Genomic DNA, 24,534 nt, shown 5'->3' with positions numbered 1-24,534 from the left:
AGCAAAGTTCTCTAGAATTAAGTGGTGTATCACAAAAAAAAAAGTGGTGTATCACAAAAAAAAAGTGGTGTATCATAAAAAGTATTAGAAAAGAAAGAAAAGATGAGGGAAATATAAACCTGATTCAGAATAAAATATTACGAAACGCTATTAACAGAAAGTAGGCACGAATTTATGGAGAGACCTGACCATATCTCAATGACAGAAAACTTAGAGGTGCATAAGATAAACAAAGAAGAACTGAAAAAAAAAATTGAAAAAAAGAAAAGTGGAAAAACACCCGGGCCTGGAGACATTCCCATCGAGTTGGTAAAACATGGACCGGATGCTCTTTTGGAAAGCTTAGTGAATATTTTTAATAAATGCTTAATTGAAGGCCAAACGATTCCAGACGATTGAAATTTGGCCCACATTAACCCCATTTATAAAAAGAGAGACAGAAAAGAATGCGGAAATTATAGAGGCATTAGCGTAACTAGCTCACTGGGAAGGTTACATGGTCGTATATTGAAAAGAAGAATAGAAGAGGAGTATAAAGAAATTGAAGAACAAAGCGGCTTCAGAGCAGGAAGATCGTGCGTGGACAACACATTTACCCTTCAACAAGTAATTGAAAAACGAACAGCTCGAAACCTCCCTACGCACCTGGTATTTATAGATCTGGAGAAGGCTTATGATACAGTGCCTTTAAAACTCTTATTTAGTGTCTTGACGAAAACGGACCTTAGTAAAACATATCTAAAAGCAATACTGAACATCTATAAATGTCCTCAAAGCACTGTAAAAACAGGAAATACTTTCTCAAGGGTATTTACAGTAACGAAAGGCTTGAGACAAGGATGTTGTCTTTCCCCCACCTTATTCAAAATATATATCCAAGAAGCACTGCACCAGTGGAGACAAAAATGTACGGGAATGGGGTTGAAGCTTAACAACCATTATCTGACAACGCTGTTCTTTGCAGATGATCAAGTACTAATTGCAAGCTGTGAAGAAGATGCAGATTATATGCTTAGAAATCTCAAAGATGAATACGAAAAATGGGGGATGAGTATGAATATGTCTAAAACAGAATATATGCGAATAGGCAGTGAAGCCGAAGATCCGGATTTGGAAATTAGACAAATGAAAAGGTGCTACGAATACAAATATTTGGGAAGTATTATCTGCAGTAAAGGAACAACGGAACGAGATATAGACTAGAGTGCAACAAGGCAGGAAGAGTGTTCAAATTCTGAATTCGATACTTTGGTCCAACAAAGCTACTATGAGAACTAAAATGACTATCTACAAAGTAATTGTAGAGCCCATTCTTACATATGGAGCAGAATGTTGGCAAATAACAGTAAAAGGAAAGAAAAAAGTTGACACGGTTGAAATGGACTACCTGAAAAGAGCTTGCCGTATATCAAGAGTAGAACGTATACCTAATTCTGAAATTAGAAGAAAAACAGATAGAGTACATACAACTTCTGAAAGAATAGAAACTAGACAGTTAATATGGTATGGACACGTACAGAGGATGGACGACAACAGATGGCCAAAAAGAGCTATGGAATACAATCCAAGTAATAGAAGGAAACGAGGAAGACCAGCCAAGTCTTGGATACAAGGTGTTATGGAAACCATGAAAGACAGAGCCATTGATGAAGACACCTGGAGAGATAGAAAAAGATGGCGATCGAAATGCGGGAAGCGGCAGAAGCTGTAGGATCCCCGCTTATATATATATATATATATATATATATATATATATATATATATATATATATATATATATATATATATATATATATATATAATCACCAAAAATTATTTTCATGATTTAGGTTGTTTTTCATAGACCACCATCTTCAATATTACACCGATTCGCACTTACTATTACTGTACTTTTCTCAAATGGATAATACATAAGTAACGTACATATTTTATATACATACTTTGATTTGTATCTAACAGTTTTGTAAATAATAATGTTCTTATTCTTATTGCAATTAAAATCCAAAAAATTTAATTAACAATCAAACTTAATTAATTAAATTGTATTTGATGTAAAATTTCATAATAAAAAAAACAAAAATCTATTACGTCACATCCATAGGTGAAGTCAACGTAATATCTGGCATACTTTTTGAGATATTCATTGTTTTAGAATGATCTATCTAAAATCTAAAACTGTGACGATGTGACTTTAACAATTTAATCAAAAATCTAAAAATGTAATATCAGAAAGGGTAATCTACTTAAAGCAACAAAGTCTACAAGAAACATCTTGTACAGATGACGTAAAGAACTTAATTATGCTGATTTTTTTACTGTTTGATCAGAATGATCCGCCACCAGTGCGAAACAACTAAAAAAACGGTATAAAATCTACTCATCAGTTGTATGACATTTAGTTTTACACTCTTTCGTCGCACAAGTCCACAAAAGGCAATTCGATTGTAGAGTCTTTAGCCATTAAAATTTGAAATTATTGATAACTATTATTTTTCGTCTGCGTTGGCTCAAAACGCAATCAATAAGCAGTTCACTATCCATGTTAAAGAAACAAAGGCAAATGAAGGAAAATTTTTCTTTTCGCATAGTTTTATGTAGGTAACTATTAATAGAATTTTGTGGAATTCCCAAAGAAAAACCAATGAACTGAATTTGCATTTAACGCATCTATTTTAGATTTATTCTGTCAAATTACCAAATCTTAGCGGTTTGCAAGGGGTTTATGGTATATACCTGCCACGGGATGCAGGTAGACCAGTGATCAGTTTACCAATCTCTCTTCTTCTTCTTCATGTACCATGTCCTTTCAGAACGTTGGTTACCATCATAGCTATCTTAATTTTATTCACTGCCACCCTAAGTAGCATGCTTGTATCAACACCATACCAATCTCGCAAGTTCTTCAACCATGAGGTTCTTCTTCGTCCTGGACTGCGTTTGCCTTCTATTTTTCCTTGCATGATATTTTGTAGTAACCTATATTTGGGACCTCTCATTACATGTCCGAAATACTCCAGCTTTCTTTGCTTGATGCTTTTTATGATCTCAGTAGTCTTGCTGAGACGTTCTAGTATTGTGGAGTTTCGAATCTTCTCCACCAAGGAAACTTTTATAATTCTTCTATAGCACCACATTTCGAAAGCCTCAAGGCGATTTAGATAGATTTTATTCACGGTCCAGGACTCAACACCGTAAAGTAAGACCGAGAACACGTAGCAGCGAAGTAGGCGGATCCTCAATGCCAATTTTAGGTCTCTATTACACACCTTGGACATCCTTCTAAAAGCTGCTCTAGCCTGCTCTATCCTAGATCTAATTTCGCCGTGACTTTCTGCGTTACAATTTAATTGCTGTCCAGGGTAAACGATTTTATCAACTAGCTCAAGTTTTGTATTATTTAGGTACATATATAGACGGTTTTATATGCTGTTGTTTATTTATTACAAGTATTTTGGTTTTCTGTACGTTCAGATCCAAACCTGCCTCTCTACAACTCTCAACGACACTATCAAGTAGTGTTTGTAGATCTTCTTGACTAGAAGCTAGGAGTACTGTATCGTCCGCATATCGCAAATTATTGATGACTTCACCGTTCATAAGTATTCCTTCTTGTTTTTCAGAAAGTGCTTATCTAAAAATTCTTTCGAAGTAAACGTTGAAAAGCAGGGGTGATAAGAGGCATCCTTGCCGTACTCCTCTTTTAATATTAAGAGCCTGTGATTCTACACCATCTAATAAGACTGATGTTGTTTGATCCCAATATAAATTTGCAATTATTCGAACATCTCTGCCGTCCAAGCCAATGTATTTTAGAGCTTCGATCAATATAGAGTGCTTAACACGATCAAATGCCTCGGGGTTGATTTTAAAATCCCTAGTTTTATGGCGGTGATAAGTTTGCACCATGTACGAGGGTATTTATGATAATTGGTGATGAGTTTACGTGTACCCCTTATTAGCTGCTAATTCAGCTGTGTCTTTATTTTGCTGTGTAAACACATTTCTACATAATATCAGGACATTGATTAATTATTCCCCTATTAAATAGACTAACTCGGTTATTTTGACACTCAAGAGAATTCATTTTTTCTCAGAAATAAACTTCAAATCTTGATAATTGCGTTGTTTACTACCGAATACGTAGGATCAATTGCGGGAAGGATTGTATTTGTAACAATATGATTCAGCAAAACTTATTTTATAAACTAAATCTAAAGTATTATTCTTATTATTATAAGCAGAAATATAATATTCTATTGTTACAATGTAAAGTGATCAGTGTAGCATTTGCATTTTCCTTGATATATATTTTGAAATCCCCTCGTATATGTATTAAATTGAAATTCCCTCATATATTTATTAAAATGACGAACAATGTTTTCCATGCTTCTGTTCCTATTAGTTAAAACCCAAATAGTGTTTCGTTCTTTTTACGTCGTCAAAGTTAATGTAAACCATTTTATAGTTTGTTTATATTTCACAAGATGCGTATTTTGTCGGTATTCTTTGATCGAAGCCTCTTTTAGGATATTTTCGTTTCCGTTACCGTTGTTAGTGTTTTGTTTATACAAGATTGTGCGAATAAATTTTAAAAGTAATTGCTCACTCTCGCTAAAGCGACTGTCGGTTAGAGTCGCTTATAGCGTTAGTCAAAAATGTTTCTTCGAATTTGTATTGTTTCCTCGTCCTATTTTTATGAAAAAATGTGTAGCAGTGTTCACTCTCGCTTGGGTCGCTGTCAGAGGCAGTGGCCTACAGTGTGGGTCCAAATTGTTCGTCAAATTTGTGTTTTTCTTGTGTTTCTTTATTTTTTATGGAAGATTAGTAGCTTTGCAGTTAATTGTTCAGTACGTGTTACATTACGTGCAATGGTTCCAGTTTTGTAAAAATGTGCCGCTGATTTGTTTCTACCTCTCCTATGTTTGTCCCCGGCTGATCAACGTTTCAGACCATTTGAAGCAGTCCTTTTTGTTCATGTATAGCAGAAATTTCAGTATGATTCCAGTTTAACCCCAGAAGTGCTACGACCATTGTTTTTTGTGAAACCAAGGTAACTTTTTTGTTTTAAACTTTCAAAAGAAATAAATAAACATTAAAATAATAATTGCTTTGATAATTTAAATAATAAAGGTTTTAATAATTAATATTGTAAATCTTAGGGTGTGGCTATGCTGTCATTTTAATTGTTCTCTGTTAAATTCAATGTTGACATATGACAGCTAGATTCATATTTTGTGACATTAGCTTGATTTGTTTTTTGAAAAGTTTAATCTTTATGAATAGTTTTATTTAAAAAGATAATTCTTTACTTGTAATAATTTTTTATTTGCCACAGTTTATAGCCCAGTAACATTTGTAAGTTATGTAGCAATTCCCACTTGTAAACGAATAGGACACATGTAAGTTTTTCTTTGTTTATTTTTATATTTACTTTTGTGACTATCGATATAGTCTTTATGTATTATCTGTATTTGTAACTGTTTGTGTTGAGACAGTAATAAATGTTTAATTTATCTCTCTGAACAATTTTGTTTATTTTAGAAAAGTCTCCAACCCCTGTTTGTGTTCTTTATTTTAGGAAAGAAGAGCTTTTTTTCCTTTATCCAGCAAGATTAGGATTCTTCGAAGCGGTGTCCTTTTTCAAATAGCTAGAGGTCTTTCTTGTTGTTTTTATTTGCCCTTTTGGTCTAGGAGATTCCTATAAGTATCCATGTGTTTCATTTTTTTGTAGTTGCCCCAACCCAAACCCCATTGCCATTCACTTATCCACGACCCAGCTCTCCAAATAAACCCTGAGTGCCGTTCGTACAGTATCGTTTATTTTGCTTGCCCTATCTCCACCCCAACTTTCAACCCCCATAATAATACCCTATGTGGTAGGCAAAATATATTCGTTACACCAGTAAGGAAATATATCTTCTTACGTGCCGCCTATGATCAAATTCAAAATTTCCGAGATTTCATGATTGACACGTAATTTCCGGATATTTTCAAGCAGTTACGAGGCGTGATTTTGGATGACTAATTTCATTTTTTGTTTGCTAGAGTATACCATATCCTTATATTTGTATCTATTTCTTTTCTCGAGATCACGCTGAATAGTTTTAGCTCTGTGATGTGTCAATTCTCTGCTATATCTGAAATTATCCACTTGTGTGCCTCATTATAATTGACAACATCTCCTAGAAATATGTTTGAATCTGAATGATGCATTTCTTAAATATGTACCGTAATTTGGGGTAACTTGAGACGATGGGATTAGGTACTTGAGACAATTTGTAGACACTATTATTTTTCGTCGATTTGGCATCCCGGTTAATACTGTTAGTGTTGTTTTGATAGCAAAATGTAACTAACGTGTGGTTGTTGACCGTTAGTAATTAAATTCTTTTGTCTTATCTAAGGTAAGTTGATAATTTTTTTAATAAACATCAACTTTAAAATTGCCAAATTTCATGTAGTACATAACTTATATAATAATTCTATGACTAATATCCGAAAACAAGCAATTGTTGTAGAAAACGTAACCTCTAATATTAATATTGGTGTGCCGTAAATTTCATTGCGGCGTTGCCAAGTTTATGGCTGCTATAAAATATGAATTCTCAGCCTGACCTTGGTTGGTCAACTTGAGACAACTGTCTCAAGTTACCCCACCACAAATTAGATACTATAAAAACTAGTTTCTAACCTACCTACTTACCTATCTACTTACCTTTTTTTCATTATTGTTTCAGGCTCAGGTATGGTTCGAACGAAAAAAGAATTTTGGGATCCAGAAAATACCGAAATTTCTCGGAGGAGCAACTTCATAAAGCATTGGAAGCTGTTAGGTCCGGGATTTCTTTAAGGAAAGCCAAAGAAAAGTTTGGAATACCACGATGTTCTATAAATAGAGCAATAAATGGAAAGAGCACAGGAAAGGTTGGTAGACCATTTGTTTTAAATGAAGTTGACCAAAATGCTTTAGTAACGTGTCTATGTTCAGCTAGGGATTGGGGCTTTCCTCTCACACTATACGATATTAGACTCATTGTCAAAGCATTCCTCGACCGTTCTGGAAGAAATGAACATAGATTTAAAAACAACATGCCAGGTAGAGATTTTGTCATGTCTTTCTTGAAGCGTCACCAGAACACTTTGAGTAATAAAATGTGCCAAAACATAAAGAGATCTCGAGCCAAAGTCGACCATAACGACATAAATATTTACTTTGATGAGTTAAATCAGTCAATGGAGGGAGTTCTTTCTCATTCTGTCATTAATTATGATGAAACAAATATGACAGACGATCCTGGTCATAAAAAAGTTGTTGTTAGAAGAGGGTGTCGACATCCTGAAAGGATTATTGATTTTTCTAAGTCAAGTACGTCTGTAATGTTTGCCGCTGCCGGAGACGGGACACTTCTCCCTCCATATGTAACATACAAAACTGAGAATCTTTATAATACCTGGACCGAACAGTTTATAATAGAAGTAAGAGTGGCTGGTTCACTTTGGAGATATTCGAAGATTGGTTTCGAAAAATTGCCTTGCCTTATTTCTCGAAACAAGATAAAGAAGAGAAAAAAGTAATGATTGGGGATAATTTGGCGAGCCATATATCCCCATATATAATAGAGTAATGTAAAAAAAACATCATAATCTTCATCCTACTTCCCCCAAATAGCACTGGACTTACTCAGCCGTTAGATGTCGCATTTTTCCGCCCACTTAAAATTAAGTGGCGTGAAACTTTAGATTCTTGGAAAACAAAAAATCGTGGAACTGTGCCAAAAGATACATTTGCTCGTTTATTAAAAAAATGTCTGGAGGCAATGGGAGAGAAAAATCTTTCACAAAACGTAATAAGTGGGTTTAAAGGAGCAGGGTTAATTCCACTAAATCGAGGAGAAGTCTTGAAGAGGCTTCCCAGTAAACAGGCAGTAGAGGATGGCAAAGAAAGTGAAAATACCGTTGCCTGGGTAACTACATTTTAAAAATATTTAGAAGAAAGTAGAAGGAAAGAGACAGATGGTTTAAGAAAACAAAAAAAAAAGAAATTGAATGTTCCTGCTTGTAGAGGAATCTGTGAAGAGGATATAATAATTTTGGAAGACAAACCAAAGCTAGAAAAAAGAAAAGAAGCCAATTAATGGAAAAAAATAAAGCAAAACCATCATCTAGTAAGAAAAGGCAAAAAACAAGTAAAGTAATTATGTCTAGTGAAAGTGACGAAGACAGTTGCAATGAGGTTGTATTTGACGACAGTTCAGATGATGACTGGGATTCATTTCAAGCAAAACAGATTGACAATATTGAAGACAATATTACTGAAGAGACTAATGACCAGGATAATATTTACTCTCATCAAGATAAACATCCTCTGCAGCCAATAACTAAACAAGTTGGATGCTTTGTCATACCCCATTCTAGTGTGTAACTTGAGACAGACATAAAAGAAATTGAAAAAACTACTTGTGACAAAATAAACAGAAATACTCTATAAACATATCATAGTTACCTGCGCGACTAATGTTTTCAAATAGTTTTTGAACATTAATTTTTTCTCCGTATGTAATAAACTTCAGGTTTAAGTTAAAAAGTGTCTCAAGTTACCCCAAATTACGGTACTTAGTTTTTATTATTGCTCTTACGGATTATTTCAAAATTTCAGCTGTAATCAAATCAATGTCGGAGGATCTCTAGATCAACTGTTTTAATTTATTCTTTTAAAGAAATATTTTGGTTTTTGGGGATTATGGGGTATGAGGCAAGTAAATAAAACACAAATTATATATGAGTGGGCACATTTGCTACATTTATTTAACAATCTGTATGTTATATAACAATTAGAATACAGGAGAACATGCTTAACACACGAAAAGCTACATCCTAAATGCTATAATGCTAACAGTTTTGAAACTTAACAGATTGTAAATTATTAACAGCGTTCTAAAACAAAACAAACTATTTATATACTATATTACACTGTTCAAATAATTACATAGAGTTTTTATTTATATTTATATATAAAGGTTTAACAAAATTACATAATAAACAATATAATAGAACTACAATAAAGACGGGTAATAAACAGGCCAGCAAAAAACCGCCAAAAATTGTAACATGCTTAATACTTAATCATTTTTTTTTTAATTTTTGAATCAATTTAATTAATATTTTAGCTCAAGAATATATTCATTTGAAACAGTTTTGCGTCAACAATACTCAAATCATCTACCATTTTCTTTAGGAAAATCATAACAGTCATAAACATCAAACTTCTACAAAATTTTTGGTTCGCGGATTTTTGCTGTTGAGTTTATTTAGTGGACTACTAAAATCTCCCCTCACGCGAAATGGTTGACAGTTATATACTTTTCCAAATAAACTAATAATTACATGTAAAAGCCCATACGATTTCACTTATATTATCCTTATATTTGTTATAAATACGAGTACAAACGACTATTGCCGAAACATTCCTTTATGTACTTAGCATTGCTCAATATGAAACCCCCCGCAGATAATAAAAAACTAAAATGTTAATTTACTCTATAATTTTTTTTATTAATAATTGTCTAAGGCTATTTTCGTAAAAGTATCTGGATTCAGTACAAGGAATTAATTTGTTACTTGATTTTAGAAAATACTTTCATTCACAAGTCCTTTTAGGAATAATTCAAATATAATAAAATTATTAATATTTGATGTTTGTATATTATTGCTAAACTTATTCCTAACATATTACTTAACAAAGTTGAAGTAAAATACCTGTTGGTAAGTTTTTACATGCGAATTTCTTTGGAAAACCATCCCCAACCGTCTATGACTTGAGACTTCAGTGGTCTTCAGAATAAAGACATCAAAATAACTTAACAGAAGACACCGAAAACAGCATATATAGCAATTGGAAATGCATTATGTATAAATGACACATTATTTTTTTAAAATACGTATTATACATGTATGTATATAAATATATATATATATATATATATATATATATATATATATATATATATATATATATATATATATATATATATATATATATTAGATAAGGTGTAGACCCTATATCGCGTAGATTAATAAGTTATCACAAATAAGTACGAAAAATACAATTAGTATATCTTTCATATGGCTAAAATAAAAACAATCTCTTACACATTCAAACTTCAAAATTATACTAGATACAAATTACTGGCTCTATTCACTAGTCTATATAAATTGTAGATTCAATACTTCTGTTTCAGAAGATTAAATTATCATCTGGAAAATTAGAATCACTATTATTTCCACAACTAAAAAGAGTGAATTATTTTCAAAGATATATGAATGGATGGATAGACCTGGGAGTAAAAAACCTCTATTTGCTCTCTCCAAAGCTCTAGGAGGAAATATGGCCATATTTCAGGCAGAGATGACAGCGATAACAGAATACGCCGAAGCAATTACCATGAAGCGTTTTAAATGTTGAAAAATTGATCTTTTTTATAGCAAGTAAACTTTGGATAATCTAACTATTCTACATATACATCTAACTTATTCTGGAACAGTGTTCAGTCGGTCTAGTAACTCGACACATCAAACAGAGTTACCCTTATGTGAGTACCAAATCATGATGGTAATAAAGGAAATAAAACGGCAGATCGACTTGCCAAACTTTTATCACCATATAATCTTCCTAGCGCTTCTCTGGAGTACCTAAAGTTTTGGGCAAAAAAAATAAAAGCTGAGTAGAAGCAACTGGATCTAGGTCTGGGAAGAAAATCTAAATGGTTTCTTTAGTTTAAAGCTAAAATAGGGAAGTATCTTACTTACAGACAATAGAATTAAGGCTGATAACTAATAGAACTTGCTAAGTAGGAAACTAGGACGAATTTGGGTATATAAGTGATGTTCAATGGATCACATTGACACACAACATGTCCAGACAGATGGCGAATAGATCGAAATGTGTATATTAATGTTTTATGATTACAAAAATTGTATTAGATTGTATGACCTGTAAGTACTTTAAATATTGCCATCACCATTATAATGCACTAATAAATATTTCCAGCAACCTGATATAAAGAATCATATTATACTATGCGATTAAATATCGAGGCGGGAATATAAAGTTATCTTAATTTACCATTTGAGAAAATACCTGTTTCCATTACTGGTTATTATTGGATACTAAAAGCAAAGAATAAACTTTAACTATAACGAGTTTATCTTCCAAAAGCTTCACATATGTCTACATTGCATTTTACAGCTAAAATTAAAAAACTATATCTTACTCGCACCCTACTTAAGTGTCTTTTATTTTCCAGTGCATTGCGTATTAGTATACGTTCATGTAAAAATATATAGTGGGAAGCACTGTTTGGAGTTCGCATTAACCAAGACACCTTGGAAAGTATTACCATCCAAGTCCTATCACAATATTTTATCCTCCATAGATGCTGTATTCTCAACTTCACCATGAAGAACTATCAATTTTCTCATGAACAACTATTTAGCTATGATATCAATCAGAGTTCGTTTCCATATTCAATCATTTAAGTTATAATACAAATAAATTGTTGATATTAGGATACATTTTCGTCATTTGTCAGTCAACTTGTATTACAAACTCAACACTTGCTGCTAATTATTCACTGTTACTTTTAGTTGGCTTTAAATATTTAAAATACCAAACTTGCTTGTGATCCGTGCACAAAATGCCATATATATATATATATATATATATATATATATATATATATATATATATATATATATATATATATATATATATATATATATTATACAAATATGGCATTTTGTAGTTTGGAATGTAATTTGGCAGTAAGCTCGACTTTGACAGCTGGAATCGTGTCCAAATAATCAGATATTGTTCATAAATCTTATTTTAAAGAATTAAAATAACAGCTGAAGGATCCTTGAAGGTAAGTTTACTTATAGAAAAAGTTAAATAAATATTTTGGATCTTTTTTCTTAAATAACACTGTGATGTTAAATAACCAGTTTGGAATGTATCTCACAATCCTTACTCACCATAAAATAGGCCCTAACTAGTTCCAGAATGTATATTATATAACATATCAGTCAGAGTATGAAAAATACCAAAAGAAAATTCACTTCAAATCAGTCTCGTCCTGAAGCATTTCATCTATCTCTTGTTCCCAGTTGTCGCTCTTGGAATTGGTTGATTTCTGCTCACTGACCATCTCGTAATCTTGGAGCTCAGCCTCTAGCTCTTTCTCCCATTCTTCTTCTGCACGAGCAACATCAAGGATAAGGAAAAAAGGCAAAAACAAAAATAAAAATGCGCAATGTAGAGTACTGTGGTAATATGTATATTTGATAGTGGTGGATGTTCTTTCGATAAAACTTAAAATTAAATTGGAAATGTGATTTTATGGGAAGTAGATTCTGCTAACAGGATCTTGTTTTTAAAAATATTCTTTAAGTAAAACATTTATATATAATATGACATTTTCCAATTTAAGTTATTTTTTTAGCGGAAGAAAATATAAAGTGCCAGATCAAAGAAGCTATATACAAAAATTCTTGAGCAGTCCTGATGAAACCAGATGCTCAGAGAATTAGTTTCCTGGTTGTTTTGCACATATATTTTGGGGAAATCTGAGCAACTGGTGGGTCCACACCTTGGAAAAAACGATCATTTACAAATGAAAAATTGTCTTCGTAGTTACCCCTTAAAGACTATATAAAAATTGGGATTACTCAAGTTTCAAGTAAAAAGTGTTGCCTTTCCCTCACAATTAAGTATAAATTCATCTTAGTAAACTTGAAGCTACTTGAAAATTTTGAGATTTAAGATATTTTTTAGTCTCGTTCGCTTTTAATGCATCAAATTCAAGCAGCATTACATTTAGTTTCAGTTTAGAGAATATTTATAAACCAATAATTTAAATATGAATCAAAACTTTGAGTACATTGAACTTCGAACTTTATAAAACATATTTTCATAAAGTATATGATTCATTGTATAATGTACATTTTTAATATGGCTTAGAATAATTTTACCGCTGCACCAATAAATAGCAATCTCACTGGTGACATTTTCCACAAATTTAGGATCAATGTTTTGCGATTTTTTCCTTTATATATTGACTATGTACTGTTTTTATTTAATATTTTTTTGTGGCATCAGTGTATCACACACCAGAAATGATCTCATTTTATTGTGGTTTTAATTTTAAAATTTTGTAAAAACTTAGTCAATTCAAAAAATTGTATTAAAGCAACAATTAAATCACACACATTTTATTTAAGATGCAAACAACCATATTATCAACGTATTGCCATTTATTTTACAATTGTTCGTGTATTTTCATATTTTTAAAGTTTTCTACTTATTACTTCCATCACATCCAATCCAATCTGATTCTTGCTCTTTTAACTAGAGGTATCCAGTCCTCCTTGTCATTATTAAAGGATTATCTTCCCTCTTCTCCATACTCATACCACATTATCGTCTATGATTTTATTACTATGTGTTACCATTTTCATTCATGTTTGTATTCATCCATGGTCTTTGCCGACTTTACTTTATATCTTCTGTTCTAGTAGTTTTCTTATTAACCTATTCTATAAATAGCTATTTTTCCTCGTTTGACCCTACCGTTGCTGTTAATCTCCAACTTTGTCTTTCCCTCTTTTTTGTGAATAAATTTTAATATTTTTTGGCAAAAGTTTATATCTCGTCTATATTTTCTACTGACACGAATTTTAATTTTCCTTTGTTGATTCCTAGTCCACTTCATTTAGATTTGACTTCAATTTGTTCGAATATGTATATATATATATATATATATATATATATATATATATATATATATATATATATTTATATAGAGTAGATGTTCTAGGGGGATTCCACAACACATAGGTAAAACAATGTGTTAGAGAGAGAAGTACCTTCGTTACATGTGTAAGGGTGAGAAGGTTATATGTTGATGTTACAAATCCCGGCCCAATATGGCCGTCGCCATTACGTCAAAGGAATCTATATTACCAACGGTCATAGTTCAACTTTTATTCGATAATCCTCAGTCGTCATCCGTCATTTTAAAACCACATTAATTTACAAATTATTTAGCTGTCAAATCGCCTTCTTTTTTTCCGTCTGTCAAATGTCAGTACTTCTACTTCTTCAACAAGTGACGACTAGCCTAGCGAATAAAAGTTGATCTATGACAGTCGGTACTGTAGATTCCTTCAACGTAATTGCGGCGGTCATATTAGGGCCGTCAACATATATTATTCTCACTCTTACACATGTACCGAAGGTACTTCTCTCTCTACCCTTATTTTATTTCACTTGATGAGTCAGCGTGTCTGAATCTAGGATTAAATATGCCGAGAGTATTGGAGATATACCAGTAAAAGCAGTAAAAACTGTTGTGAAATAAAAACCTTTGTAAAAAAGAATTGCAATTTGACTAAATAATCAACCTATACACAGAAAAATCGCCATAACATCAAGTATTAAAAAAAATGCGTATAAAACTTAGATATAGGTAGATCCATTTTGTCGATGAGTGTATACTGGTATCTCTATATTCATTTTAAGTGCCGTGTGACAGCTAATCTACAACACTCAGGATGCTAAATAAGTATTTACAATGAATCCACTTTCTAATTTCGTCATACTGATATGTTTTCCTACCTATCGCACTAAATACACGCGATATTTCATTGAATTTTTCATTGAAATTTGAGACTACAAATTTTTCATTTGAAAATGAATATAAATCTTATAATAGATATATGTACCTCTACTAATATTTTCTTATATTATTCCACACAATCTGTTTTGTATTGTCATTTTTAAGCAACTCAAACTGGACCCGTGTCATAATTTTAGGAAGACAAAGATGTTTTTCATTTACATATAAATATCAGTATAGATCATTACAAAATTATGTACATATTTTTGATACCTTTTTATTCTTTTAAATGTCCTTAATATCGCACACATCGTTGAATTAAACGAGACAGTCAGATCAAAATGCAAAAGATGTGCTAGTAGAATCCAACTGACCACCACACAAAAATTAATATGGTCGAGACTACAGGAACTATCCTTGTAAAGCTTAAGTTTGAAATTGGCAGAAGCTATATTTGTAATTATGGTACCTATTTATTTGACATTGGGAGAGAACTGAATGCTGTTATTACAATACTTTCAATTTAAAGGTCTCAATGTCAAAGTTCACTTCAAACTTACTCTGGGAATTCTTGTTTTCGTTTATAAGAATAAAATATTAGAAGATATAATTTAAATGAGGCTGTAATAGGTCGGATAGTTCTGAGAACATCTTTCTACCTCTACCTTAAACAGTAAAGTGATTAATATAAGTGTTAAGTGATCACAACCAACAAAGGTATTTCTTCATTGAGTAAATTTCGAACGTTGCATGTGCTTCTTCTTTACAATACATAATTTTGGAATGTGCTAGATTCTCACAAAAATACATGTAGACACAACAATTTTATAATAGAGCTTCGCTAACAAAAATTATCTCAGGGGTCACAGTCTAGCCCACTGTATGAAACCGAGTTGCCCAAAAACCATTTGTATAGAATTTGTGCACACATTTGAAAACTCACGCTTTTCATGAACCTAATATTGACAATCTGAAAACATATCCAATCAGTTAAATTTAGTTGACAACTTAATACCCTTGGTCTTTACCACCTATTCCATTTGTATTTTGGATATATGAGTATTGTTTCTTTGACTCTCTTGTTTTTTGTTGTAGCATCTTAACGCGTAAAATGACCAGCGTCAATGCTATTTATTTCTCAGCGACGTATACGTATATTGGAAAAGCATTTTCAGTGTCTTAAAATGTATCGGTTATGAGAAACCGGTTACTGACCTCAAGAACATTAGTTAAGCATGGATTAATTAGTTAAGTAAAGTGAGTTAATGCTCATGAGTTACTCAACAGTAAAAATTAGTAAACACAATTCATATTGTAGTAATTCATGAAAAGATATGCATTTTCAATATATTTTTAACCTGACATCTTTTCGCTAAGGACGATATATAACTCTTAAAAATATATTTGTATATTTAGTGGATTTTACTCTTTACACGTAATTTATGCTAACTATTGCAGAAGCATCACAAGAATTTATTGCAAATTGAAATATTCTCAATAAAAAATAATCACTTTTATTATGCTAGAGATATATTTTTAAAATCATAACAATAATTTCTATCAACAACACTGACTACTGAACCAAAATTTTTAATGTTTAGGTACTTTCGTGGATTAATATATGCGTAAATCACTACCAACGGAACTTTGTCGCGCCACACGATATTAGCACCTGTCATTACCTTTCGAAGTCTTTTCACAGTGTAATGTGCGATTATGCGACGCAGTTGTTTCGCTATATTGTTGCAAATCTATACACATCTTCACATCTTTTTAGAGCTAAGAGTTATTAGTAGTTTAGGTATTTTAATTAGGAATCCATTAAATATGACAAATTTACAAATTACAAATTAAAAGAAATGCTTGCACAAATTCATAAAACATTTGTTAATTGAACAGGGCACTCAGTGGACATAGAATAACAAAATACAACAGCATTGACACCATGCAATATTAATTTTAAATATCCAAACCTCAGCATTAAAAGTTAATACTGTTCTATTAGTATTAAGACTAATACAAGTAACATATTTGTAACAGGGTGATTCACATTCAATTCTATTTCAGAAATTTTCTTAAAATAGAAGAGGCCAAATTATCAAAAATTATTTTTAAATCTGCTAATTAAGCAATGCAGTATTTAAAATTGTTTGGTTTAACACACTGTTGGACATGTCGGCTATGGCTGTATTACCTGTACGGATACAGGTAATACAGCCTATACATAAAAATATAAGGAATATAGCCGTCTTACTTGCGTAGGTAACACGCGTAGATATAACGCAAAATCCACAAAATTTCACTGGTTAACTTCCCTTATCCCCGCATTCCTGCCTCTTGCCATCCGTTTCCATATATTCGATACATTCTTTTTCTGTCTATTTCGTCAATTTGATCTCGAAATGTTCTTTTTGACCTTCCGGTATTCCCATTCGTACCATGTGTAGAATGGTCTCATGTCTTTTATCTGATTGGTTTATTTTATTCTAGTGGTATCTTTATTCCTTGGTCATATATATACCAAATGTATATGTATATTTGAGTAGATGATCCTGCTCGGTTGTTTAACAGTGTGTTAAAACATACCAAATATCTTATATATTCCACCCTACTATACTACTTGCTTTCAGGAAGCACCCTGTAGAGTTTTTTAAACATCGACTTATTACTATGAGATCAAGTGGATAGGTTGGCTTATACTAAGAATATTGAAATTTCCTAAGGAGTTGTTAAGGGCTTTGCATTATTTTCTGTCAGATACTGACTAATTTACCATTTATTTTTACAGGTTGTTCACATTTACAACCAAAAAAAAATTGTAGACTTATGATATCAATGTATCAGGAATAGAGTGTTATTCTCTATTGATTTAATTATTGAACTTAAGAAGTTCTTAAAAAATTGATATGAGAGAAAAAAAGTTATCTTAATAATATTATAGTAAATGGAGGACTGTTAGGATTATTTCAGACTTATGAAATAAGAGCGTCATTAAAACTAATTGAAAAAATTGTAATGTACTCTAAATTGTATGTATTACCCTTCTGCCTCTTGTACTTAAGAAAATTTCAAAATCAAATGTATGGAATCAAATCTGTCTCACTCTGTGAATTAGTGACTATGGTGTGAAGCAATTCAAATGAAAACGGGGTTGGTGTATGTAAAGCTAAACTAAGTCAACTAAAAGTGATGTTAAATGGGAAGAATTAAGATTAGTCTAAACGTAAGTCTGGGATTTAGGAAATAAAGGAAGCAAGATGTCGTCCATCCTCTTAAGCTGCGACAAAACAAAACAGGAAACTAACCATCTGTTTTCTTATCATATTAGTTATTAAATATAGGCAATATAAACATGCACAACTTTTTAATGTTCAGTTCATGTATCATAATACATAGATCTGCTTAAAGTTAGCAGCATAAATCTCGAATACATTATTGCTCAAGAATAACTCATAAGGCGTGACACGGAGCTACCCGAAGGGAGGCACATTAATTACTGGTAAGCAAAAATGCCACTTTTACCATAAACACATATGAACATACTTTCTACAACTACTTAATACAATGGAAGTATTTTGAATCACTAATTTTATTATTCGTAATATGCAGGGTGAGTCACCACTAACGGGACCGAAGATTACAGCGAAAGAGTAAAAGATTTAAATAAAAACAACTTTACATTAATAGTTTGTTGATAACAGTTAAATTTCAAAATTATTTTAAACTATACCGGGTGTCCCAATAAATTGCGGCGTATCAAAGTTTTATTTTTTCTTATGTCTCACATTGTATTTTATTGCATTTTCTAACTGTCCGCAAAAAATAAGGTATAGTTTCATAAAGGTGTCCTTTACCTAAGTACAGAGGGTTCTGAGTTATGTCGACTTTTCTTAAAATGTAAAGTTTTAAAAGAAGAATCATTTTCAACTTATTTAAGCAAATATACCATATTTTTTCTTGTGTCTAAATAGTTGGACATTTTTTAAACGTATTCCATGATTGGATATTAAATATCTGTTTACAGGATGTTCAAAATTACAGATTCATTATGGAATTATTGAATGTGTGATATGTGGCCTAATTTACATGGAGCACCATGAATATTAAGAAATTATTATATTAAACAAATGTTCCTCTTTCGAATGGTATAAGGATGTCCGGTATAACATTAGGTGTCATAGTTTTTGTGTAATTTACAATTTTCGTAAACGGGGATTCCGATGATTTTTAAACCCATCATCTTATTGCGTTATTGAAAATAATTAAATACATAACAAAACAGAAAGAAATTTAATAAAACAAATACATAAATAATACAAAATTAACCACAACTTACTATAAATAAAAAATGATCAGTTATGTAACATATGTTCAAAATGCTTGACATATTGTGAAGTAAATTTTGTTTAGCAGTAAATGGTTGACTTTGGTTGATTAGTACCAACTATAAACATCCTGGGTTAACCGATAATAGTATAAAAGGCCCGGTTTCAGGTAAAATTTAAATATGTTTCCTGGTAAAATTTGTCAATCTTCATTTTTTAATGTTGATTTAATTGCGTACAATCTAAACTCATTATAATTTCATTAATACAGATAAGGATTATATTGACGAAACTCTACTGATAAGAGGGTTTTTGGAATTCGATGGTAGTGCGATATAGGAGTATCGTCTAGTCAGTGTTAATTGTCAAAAGACGAACTTTGTCTACCTCGTTTGCTTATCGCTCTGAACCGGTCTTAACAATGGACCAAGTCAGATAAATTTAATAATATTTACGACCGCACTAATTGAAGTCAACCATTTTCTGCCAAACAAACTTTACAACAAACGATTATATCTTCAAATGATTAGTTATATTAATTATTAACATATCCGGTGTAATAGACGCAAAAGCGTTCGAAATTCTTAATTTCAAATCATCTAGAGTAGTAGGGGGTGTAGTATATACAATATTTTTAATATAACCTCATTTAAAGAAATCCGTTTAAGTCAATCTTGGTGACCTAGGTGACCAATTATATAGATCGCCTCTAATCACGTGATAATGAGCAGGAGCTCCGTCCAATTGGAATCACATTTTTGTTCGGACGCTAAGTAGAGCGTTTTCAAGAAGGATCCAAAAATTTATTCCATTGAGATTTCCGTCAAAAAAATACGGACCGGTAACATATGTATAAATAATGTTGGCTTACTGTATTATCCTGAAAAGATTCATCTGTAAACAATACATTTTTCAAAAAATCAGGATCTCCATCTATGCCCATAAACAATAATTTAAACGTTTAGCGTAATCCTGTTCTGTTAAATGCTGGTGTAGTTGAGTGTGATACGGATCATAGTGGTTTGTCTCAAGTATTCTACATATACTCGTTTGACTGATTTCTAATTCACCCGAAATTGTTCTAGTTGGATTATATATATATATATATATATATATATATATATATATATATATATATATATATATATATATATCTATGAATATCAATAACAGAAAGCAGGATATCAAGTTCGTCGATCTTGTCACCTTCTTCTTCTTGTAGTTTCTTCTCCTATCGGAGGTTTGCTATCATCACAGCTATCCGTACCTTATTGGCGGCTGCGCTGAAAGATCTACTGAGCTGCAACTATACTACTCTCTTAGGTTTCTTAGCCAGGAAATTCTTTATCTTCCTATGGATCTTTTACCCTTGATTTTACCTTGCATTATGAGCCCTAATATCTCATATTCCGCACTTCTGGTAATGTGGCCTAAATATTCCAGCTTTCTTGTTTTAATGTGCTTTATGACCTCGCAATCCTTTTGTAGCCTTCTTAACACTTCTGCATTTGTAACTCGTTGGGTCCATGGTATTTTCAAAATCCTTCGATAGCACCACATCTCGAATGATTCCAACTTCTTTATATTATTCACTTTTAGTGTCCAACTTTCCATTCCATACAACAAAGTCGAGAACACGTAGCATCTTAAGGATCTTATCCTCAGCCCCAGAGGAAGGTCTCGATTAACAAACATTGTTTTCATTTTTATAAATGCTTGTCTTGCAATTTTCCTGTGTCCTTATTTCTCTACCTTGGTCATTGTTTTCAATTATCCAGGTTCACAGATATTTGTAGTTATTCACTTTTTCTACTTGTTTTCCCTCGATATCTAGTCTTCCTACTGTATGTTGATTAGAAATAATCATGCACTTGGTTTTCTTAATATTCATTTGTAGTCCATATTTTATACTGACTTGATGTAATCTATTTACTAAGCGTTGCAGTGCTTCTAGACTCTCTACAAAAACAGCGGTGTCGTTTGCGAATCTTATGTTGTTTAAGATTTTTCCGTTTATTGATATACCCTGTTGTTCCTCTGATATTGCTTCCTTAAAAATAGCTTCGCTATACAGATTGAATAACAATGGGGACAGCACGAAACTCTGTCTAACACCTCTTTTAATGTCTATAGTTTCTGTATCGACATTTTCGATTCTAACCTTTGCTTTTTAATTCCAGTACAGATTGACAATATGGCCCGTATATCTCGACTATGCACATTCTTTTCTTTTAACAGTTTTATGAGTTTTTGATGTCGTACTCTATCAAAAGCCTTTTGATAATCTATAAAGCAGACATAGAGATCCTGGTTCATATCTAGTCTTCTTTGCACGAGAACGTTAAAAGCGAACAGAGCCTCTCTCGTTCCTAGTCCTCTTGTTCCTATGTATTATTTTGAAAAATATCTTAAGCGTGTGGCTTATTAAGGAAATTGTTCTGTACTGGGAGCATTCTGTCGCATGTACTGACTATGGTAGTCTTACAAACGTGGACAGCAACCAATCTTCGGTTACTCCTGTTGTATATACTTTGTTGAACATATCTAAAAGTATATGCAGTGTTCAGGGCCTACTGATTTTGCAGTCTTTGCATTTCTAATTGCCTGTTCTAATTCGCACGAATTGTAAATTACACAAAAACTATGACACCTAGGTACATGACATCCTTACACAATTCAAAAGAGGAAACTTTGTTTAATATTACGATTGATTAATATACATAGTGTTTCATATAAAATAAGCCTCACGTTACACATTGAATCATCCAAGAATGAAAATATATATGTTGAACACCCTGTAAGAAGATGTTAAATAATCAATCATGAAATACATGAATACAATCATGAATTTTATTGGGACATCCTCTATATTTCAAAATTATTTTAAAATGCAGCTTTTATCAACTAACAAATTAATTATTAATGTAAAATTGTTTTTAAATATGTTGCCATTTCGCTGTAATCTTCAGTCCCGTTAGTTGTGACTCGCCCTGTATACATAAAATAGTATTACTAACTATTCATAAAAATAGAACAGTAAAGTGCTAGACTTAAGTAATAATTATAGTAATAGTTATAGTCGTTAAGATTATACATTGCTTTATATATAATATATCCCTTAAAGATCCAGAAGTTATAGTACATTTGAAAAATATTGATAGCACAAATTTTATTGTACGTAAGATAAAGCTCAATATAACATCATAAAATAATGACGGAGATTTTCTAAAATACAACATTCAGCATTGTTCTGAACATGTTTGGGTTTTACCTAAAATTTTTAAACATATCAATTTATTCCAATTCTTAAATTATGTAGTCATTTTAATCAAGAAATGATCTTCTTTACGTGCCATCTTCGCGACAAAGGTTGGCAATCATCACTGCTATTCTAACTTTTGACACTACAGCCCGAAAGAGTTCAGTTGAACTGCATCCAAACCATTCTCTGAGGTTTCTCAGCCAGGACATTCTTCTTCTACCTATGCTGCGCTTTCCTTGAATCTTTCCCTGCATTATTAGTTTTAGGAATTCATATCTGTCATCACGTGTTATATGACCCAGATATTGCAGTTTTCTAATTTTGATGGAATCCGGTATCTCTCTGCTGTTCTCTATTCTTCTTAGTACTTCTTCATTGGTTATTCTGTCTATCCAGGAAATTCTCAGCATTCTTCGATATGTACACATTTCAAATGCTTCCAATTTATTGAGATATTGTTTATTTAGTCCATGTCTCCACACCATACAAAAGAACAGAAAATACATAACACTTTAGTACTCGTTTTCTAAGATTTAAGCTGAGGTCTTTCTATTATAGCTAGCTTTTTCTATTATAACTCTAATTTCTTTGGTATAATCGCTTGTTTCATTAATGTTTGCCCCTAAATAGTTATAATTCTGAACTCGTTCTATCGTCTTATTATTTATGTGTAGATTGATGTATCTAATATTTTTCTTTGATATAACCATGAATTTTGGTTTCTTTATGTTTAGTGACAGACCAAATTCTTCACTCGCTGCAACAAGCTTATCTAAAATTCTTTGTAGATCTGTAATATTTTCTGCTATTAGTATTGTATCATCAGCATATCTAATTTCACGTATGGGTAGGCCATTTATTTTTATGCCTGCTACTTCATCTTTTAACGCTTTTTTAAATATTTCCTCTGAGTATGCAATAAACAGTGAAGACACAACCCTGTCTAACACCTCCTTTGATTTTTATTTTATTAGTTTTTAAATTATTTATTCTTATGACAGCTTCTTGTTCATCATACAGATTATTTATTATTCTTATATCCCGTGTGTCGATGTTCTTTTTTCTCAGTAGTTTTATTAACGGATTAAACCTCCCTAGCCCATATTACAAGACCAGCCCATATTTGCAGCCTTTCCTCTATAGTGTAGATAAAATAGCAAAAGAACATGGAGTTAAAGTGTTGCGGTTACCACCTTATCACTGTGAACCAATATTTAGTATTTTCATAAAAATTAATGTGGGTACGTAATATTGACATGTTAGTTTTTTTATATTAAAGTAATTTTATGTTCTATGAGATGGAAACGGTTGAGCGAGGGAAGACAGTGAATACTGTAGAATCCCTGAATATATATATATATATATATATATATATATATATATATATATACAACACAGTTTATTAGGGCTGCAGTCAGTAGGTTTGGCCGGGATGTTATAGAAACACTTTTTTGACTTTTGGTCGAGCTTTCGAAATTCTTTTATTCCTTCTTCAAGACACTGTAATTAGAAGAAAGTGTAAATATTTACAACATATCTCAAATTGTCATTACAACTTACTAGTCGTTGAGATTATTTTTCTAAAGTTACGACACTCAACATTAAAAACACACATATAAAATATATCATTTAAAATAATGGACAATATACATTTTAAAATTTAGTTGGAAAGTTAAAATTTTGTTAGTGACATCTTTTCATGGTGTGTTTTGACTGATCCATAGAGAACAGAAAAAAAAAACAAAAATAGTGTGATTAAAAAGTAATTAGGAGTTCCTGCTATTATATTAAGGGAAGTAGTATCTTAAACCTGTCTTGATAGTATGCAACATGTTTTGTATGCTGGTGTATTACGGTGTGTATATGTAAAACTAAATCTTTATTTTATTTTTGATGTTTTGTCAGTAAGTAACAATAAATGTTGCTCAATTTATCTATGTCTGACTTTTTATTTATACAAGATAAAAATTCTTGTTTTTTTTTCTGTTCTCTATGGATCAGTCAAAACACACCATGAAAAGATGTCACTAACAAAATTTTAACTTTCCAACTAAATTTTAAAATGTATATTGTCCATAAATGTATATTTTAAATGTTATATTTTATATGTGTGTTTTTAATGTTGAGTGTCGTAGCTTTAGAAAAATAATCTCAACGACTAGTAAGTTGTAATGACAATTTGAGATATGTTGTAAATATTTACACTTTCTTCTAATTACAGTGTCTTAAAGAAGGAATAACAGAATTCCGAAAGCTCGACCAAAAGTCAAAAGAG

The 24,534-nt window shown here is 31.7% G+C and overlaps 1 protein-coding gene across 6 annotated transcripts in view; it reads right to left on the bottom strand.

Annotated features, from left to right (window-relative positions):
- Positions 1 to 8,772: 8,772 nt before the first annotated feature.
- The window catches only part of Sap47 (Synapse-associated protein 47kD), a 127,659-nt gene continuing 111,897 nt past the window's right edge, over positions 8,773 to 24,534 (bottom strand). For 3 of the 6 annotated variants that reach the window (XM_072546476.1, XM_072546478.1, XM_072546477.1), the window contains exon 8: positions 8,773 to 12,250. In XM_072546476.1, coding sequence (XP_072402577.1) covers positions 12,111 to 12,250 — 140 coding nt within the window. In that variant the 3' untranslated portion in view covers positions 8,773 to 12,110. Of the gene's footprint in view, positions 17,950 to 24,534 lie in introns of all 6 variants that reach the window. The other 3 variants (XM_072546479.1, XM_072546480.1, XM_072546482.1) reach the window with 1 other exon arrangement.

Source organism: Diabrotica undecimpunctata, chromosome 10 (genome assembly GCF_040954645.1).
Source record: "Diabrotica undecimpunctata isolate CICGRU chromosome 10, icDiaUnde3, whole genome shotgun sequence".
Lineage (NCBI taxonomy): Eukaryota > Metazoa > Arthropoda > Insecta > Coleoptera > Chrysomelidae > Diabrotica > Diabrotica undecimpunctata.
The sequence above is the reverse complement of the archived record's forward strand: the minus strand, read 5'-3'. Positions and strand labels throughout refer to the sequence as shown.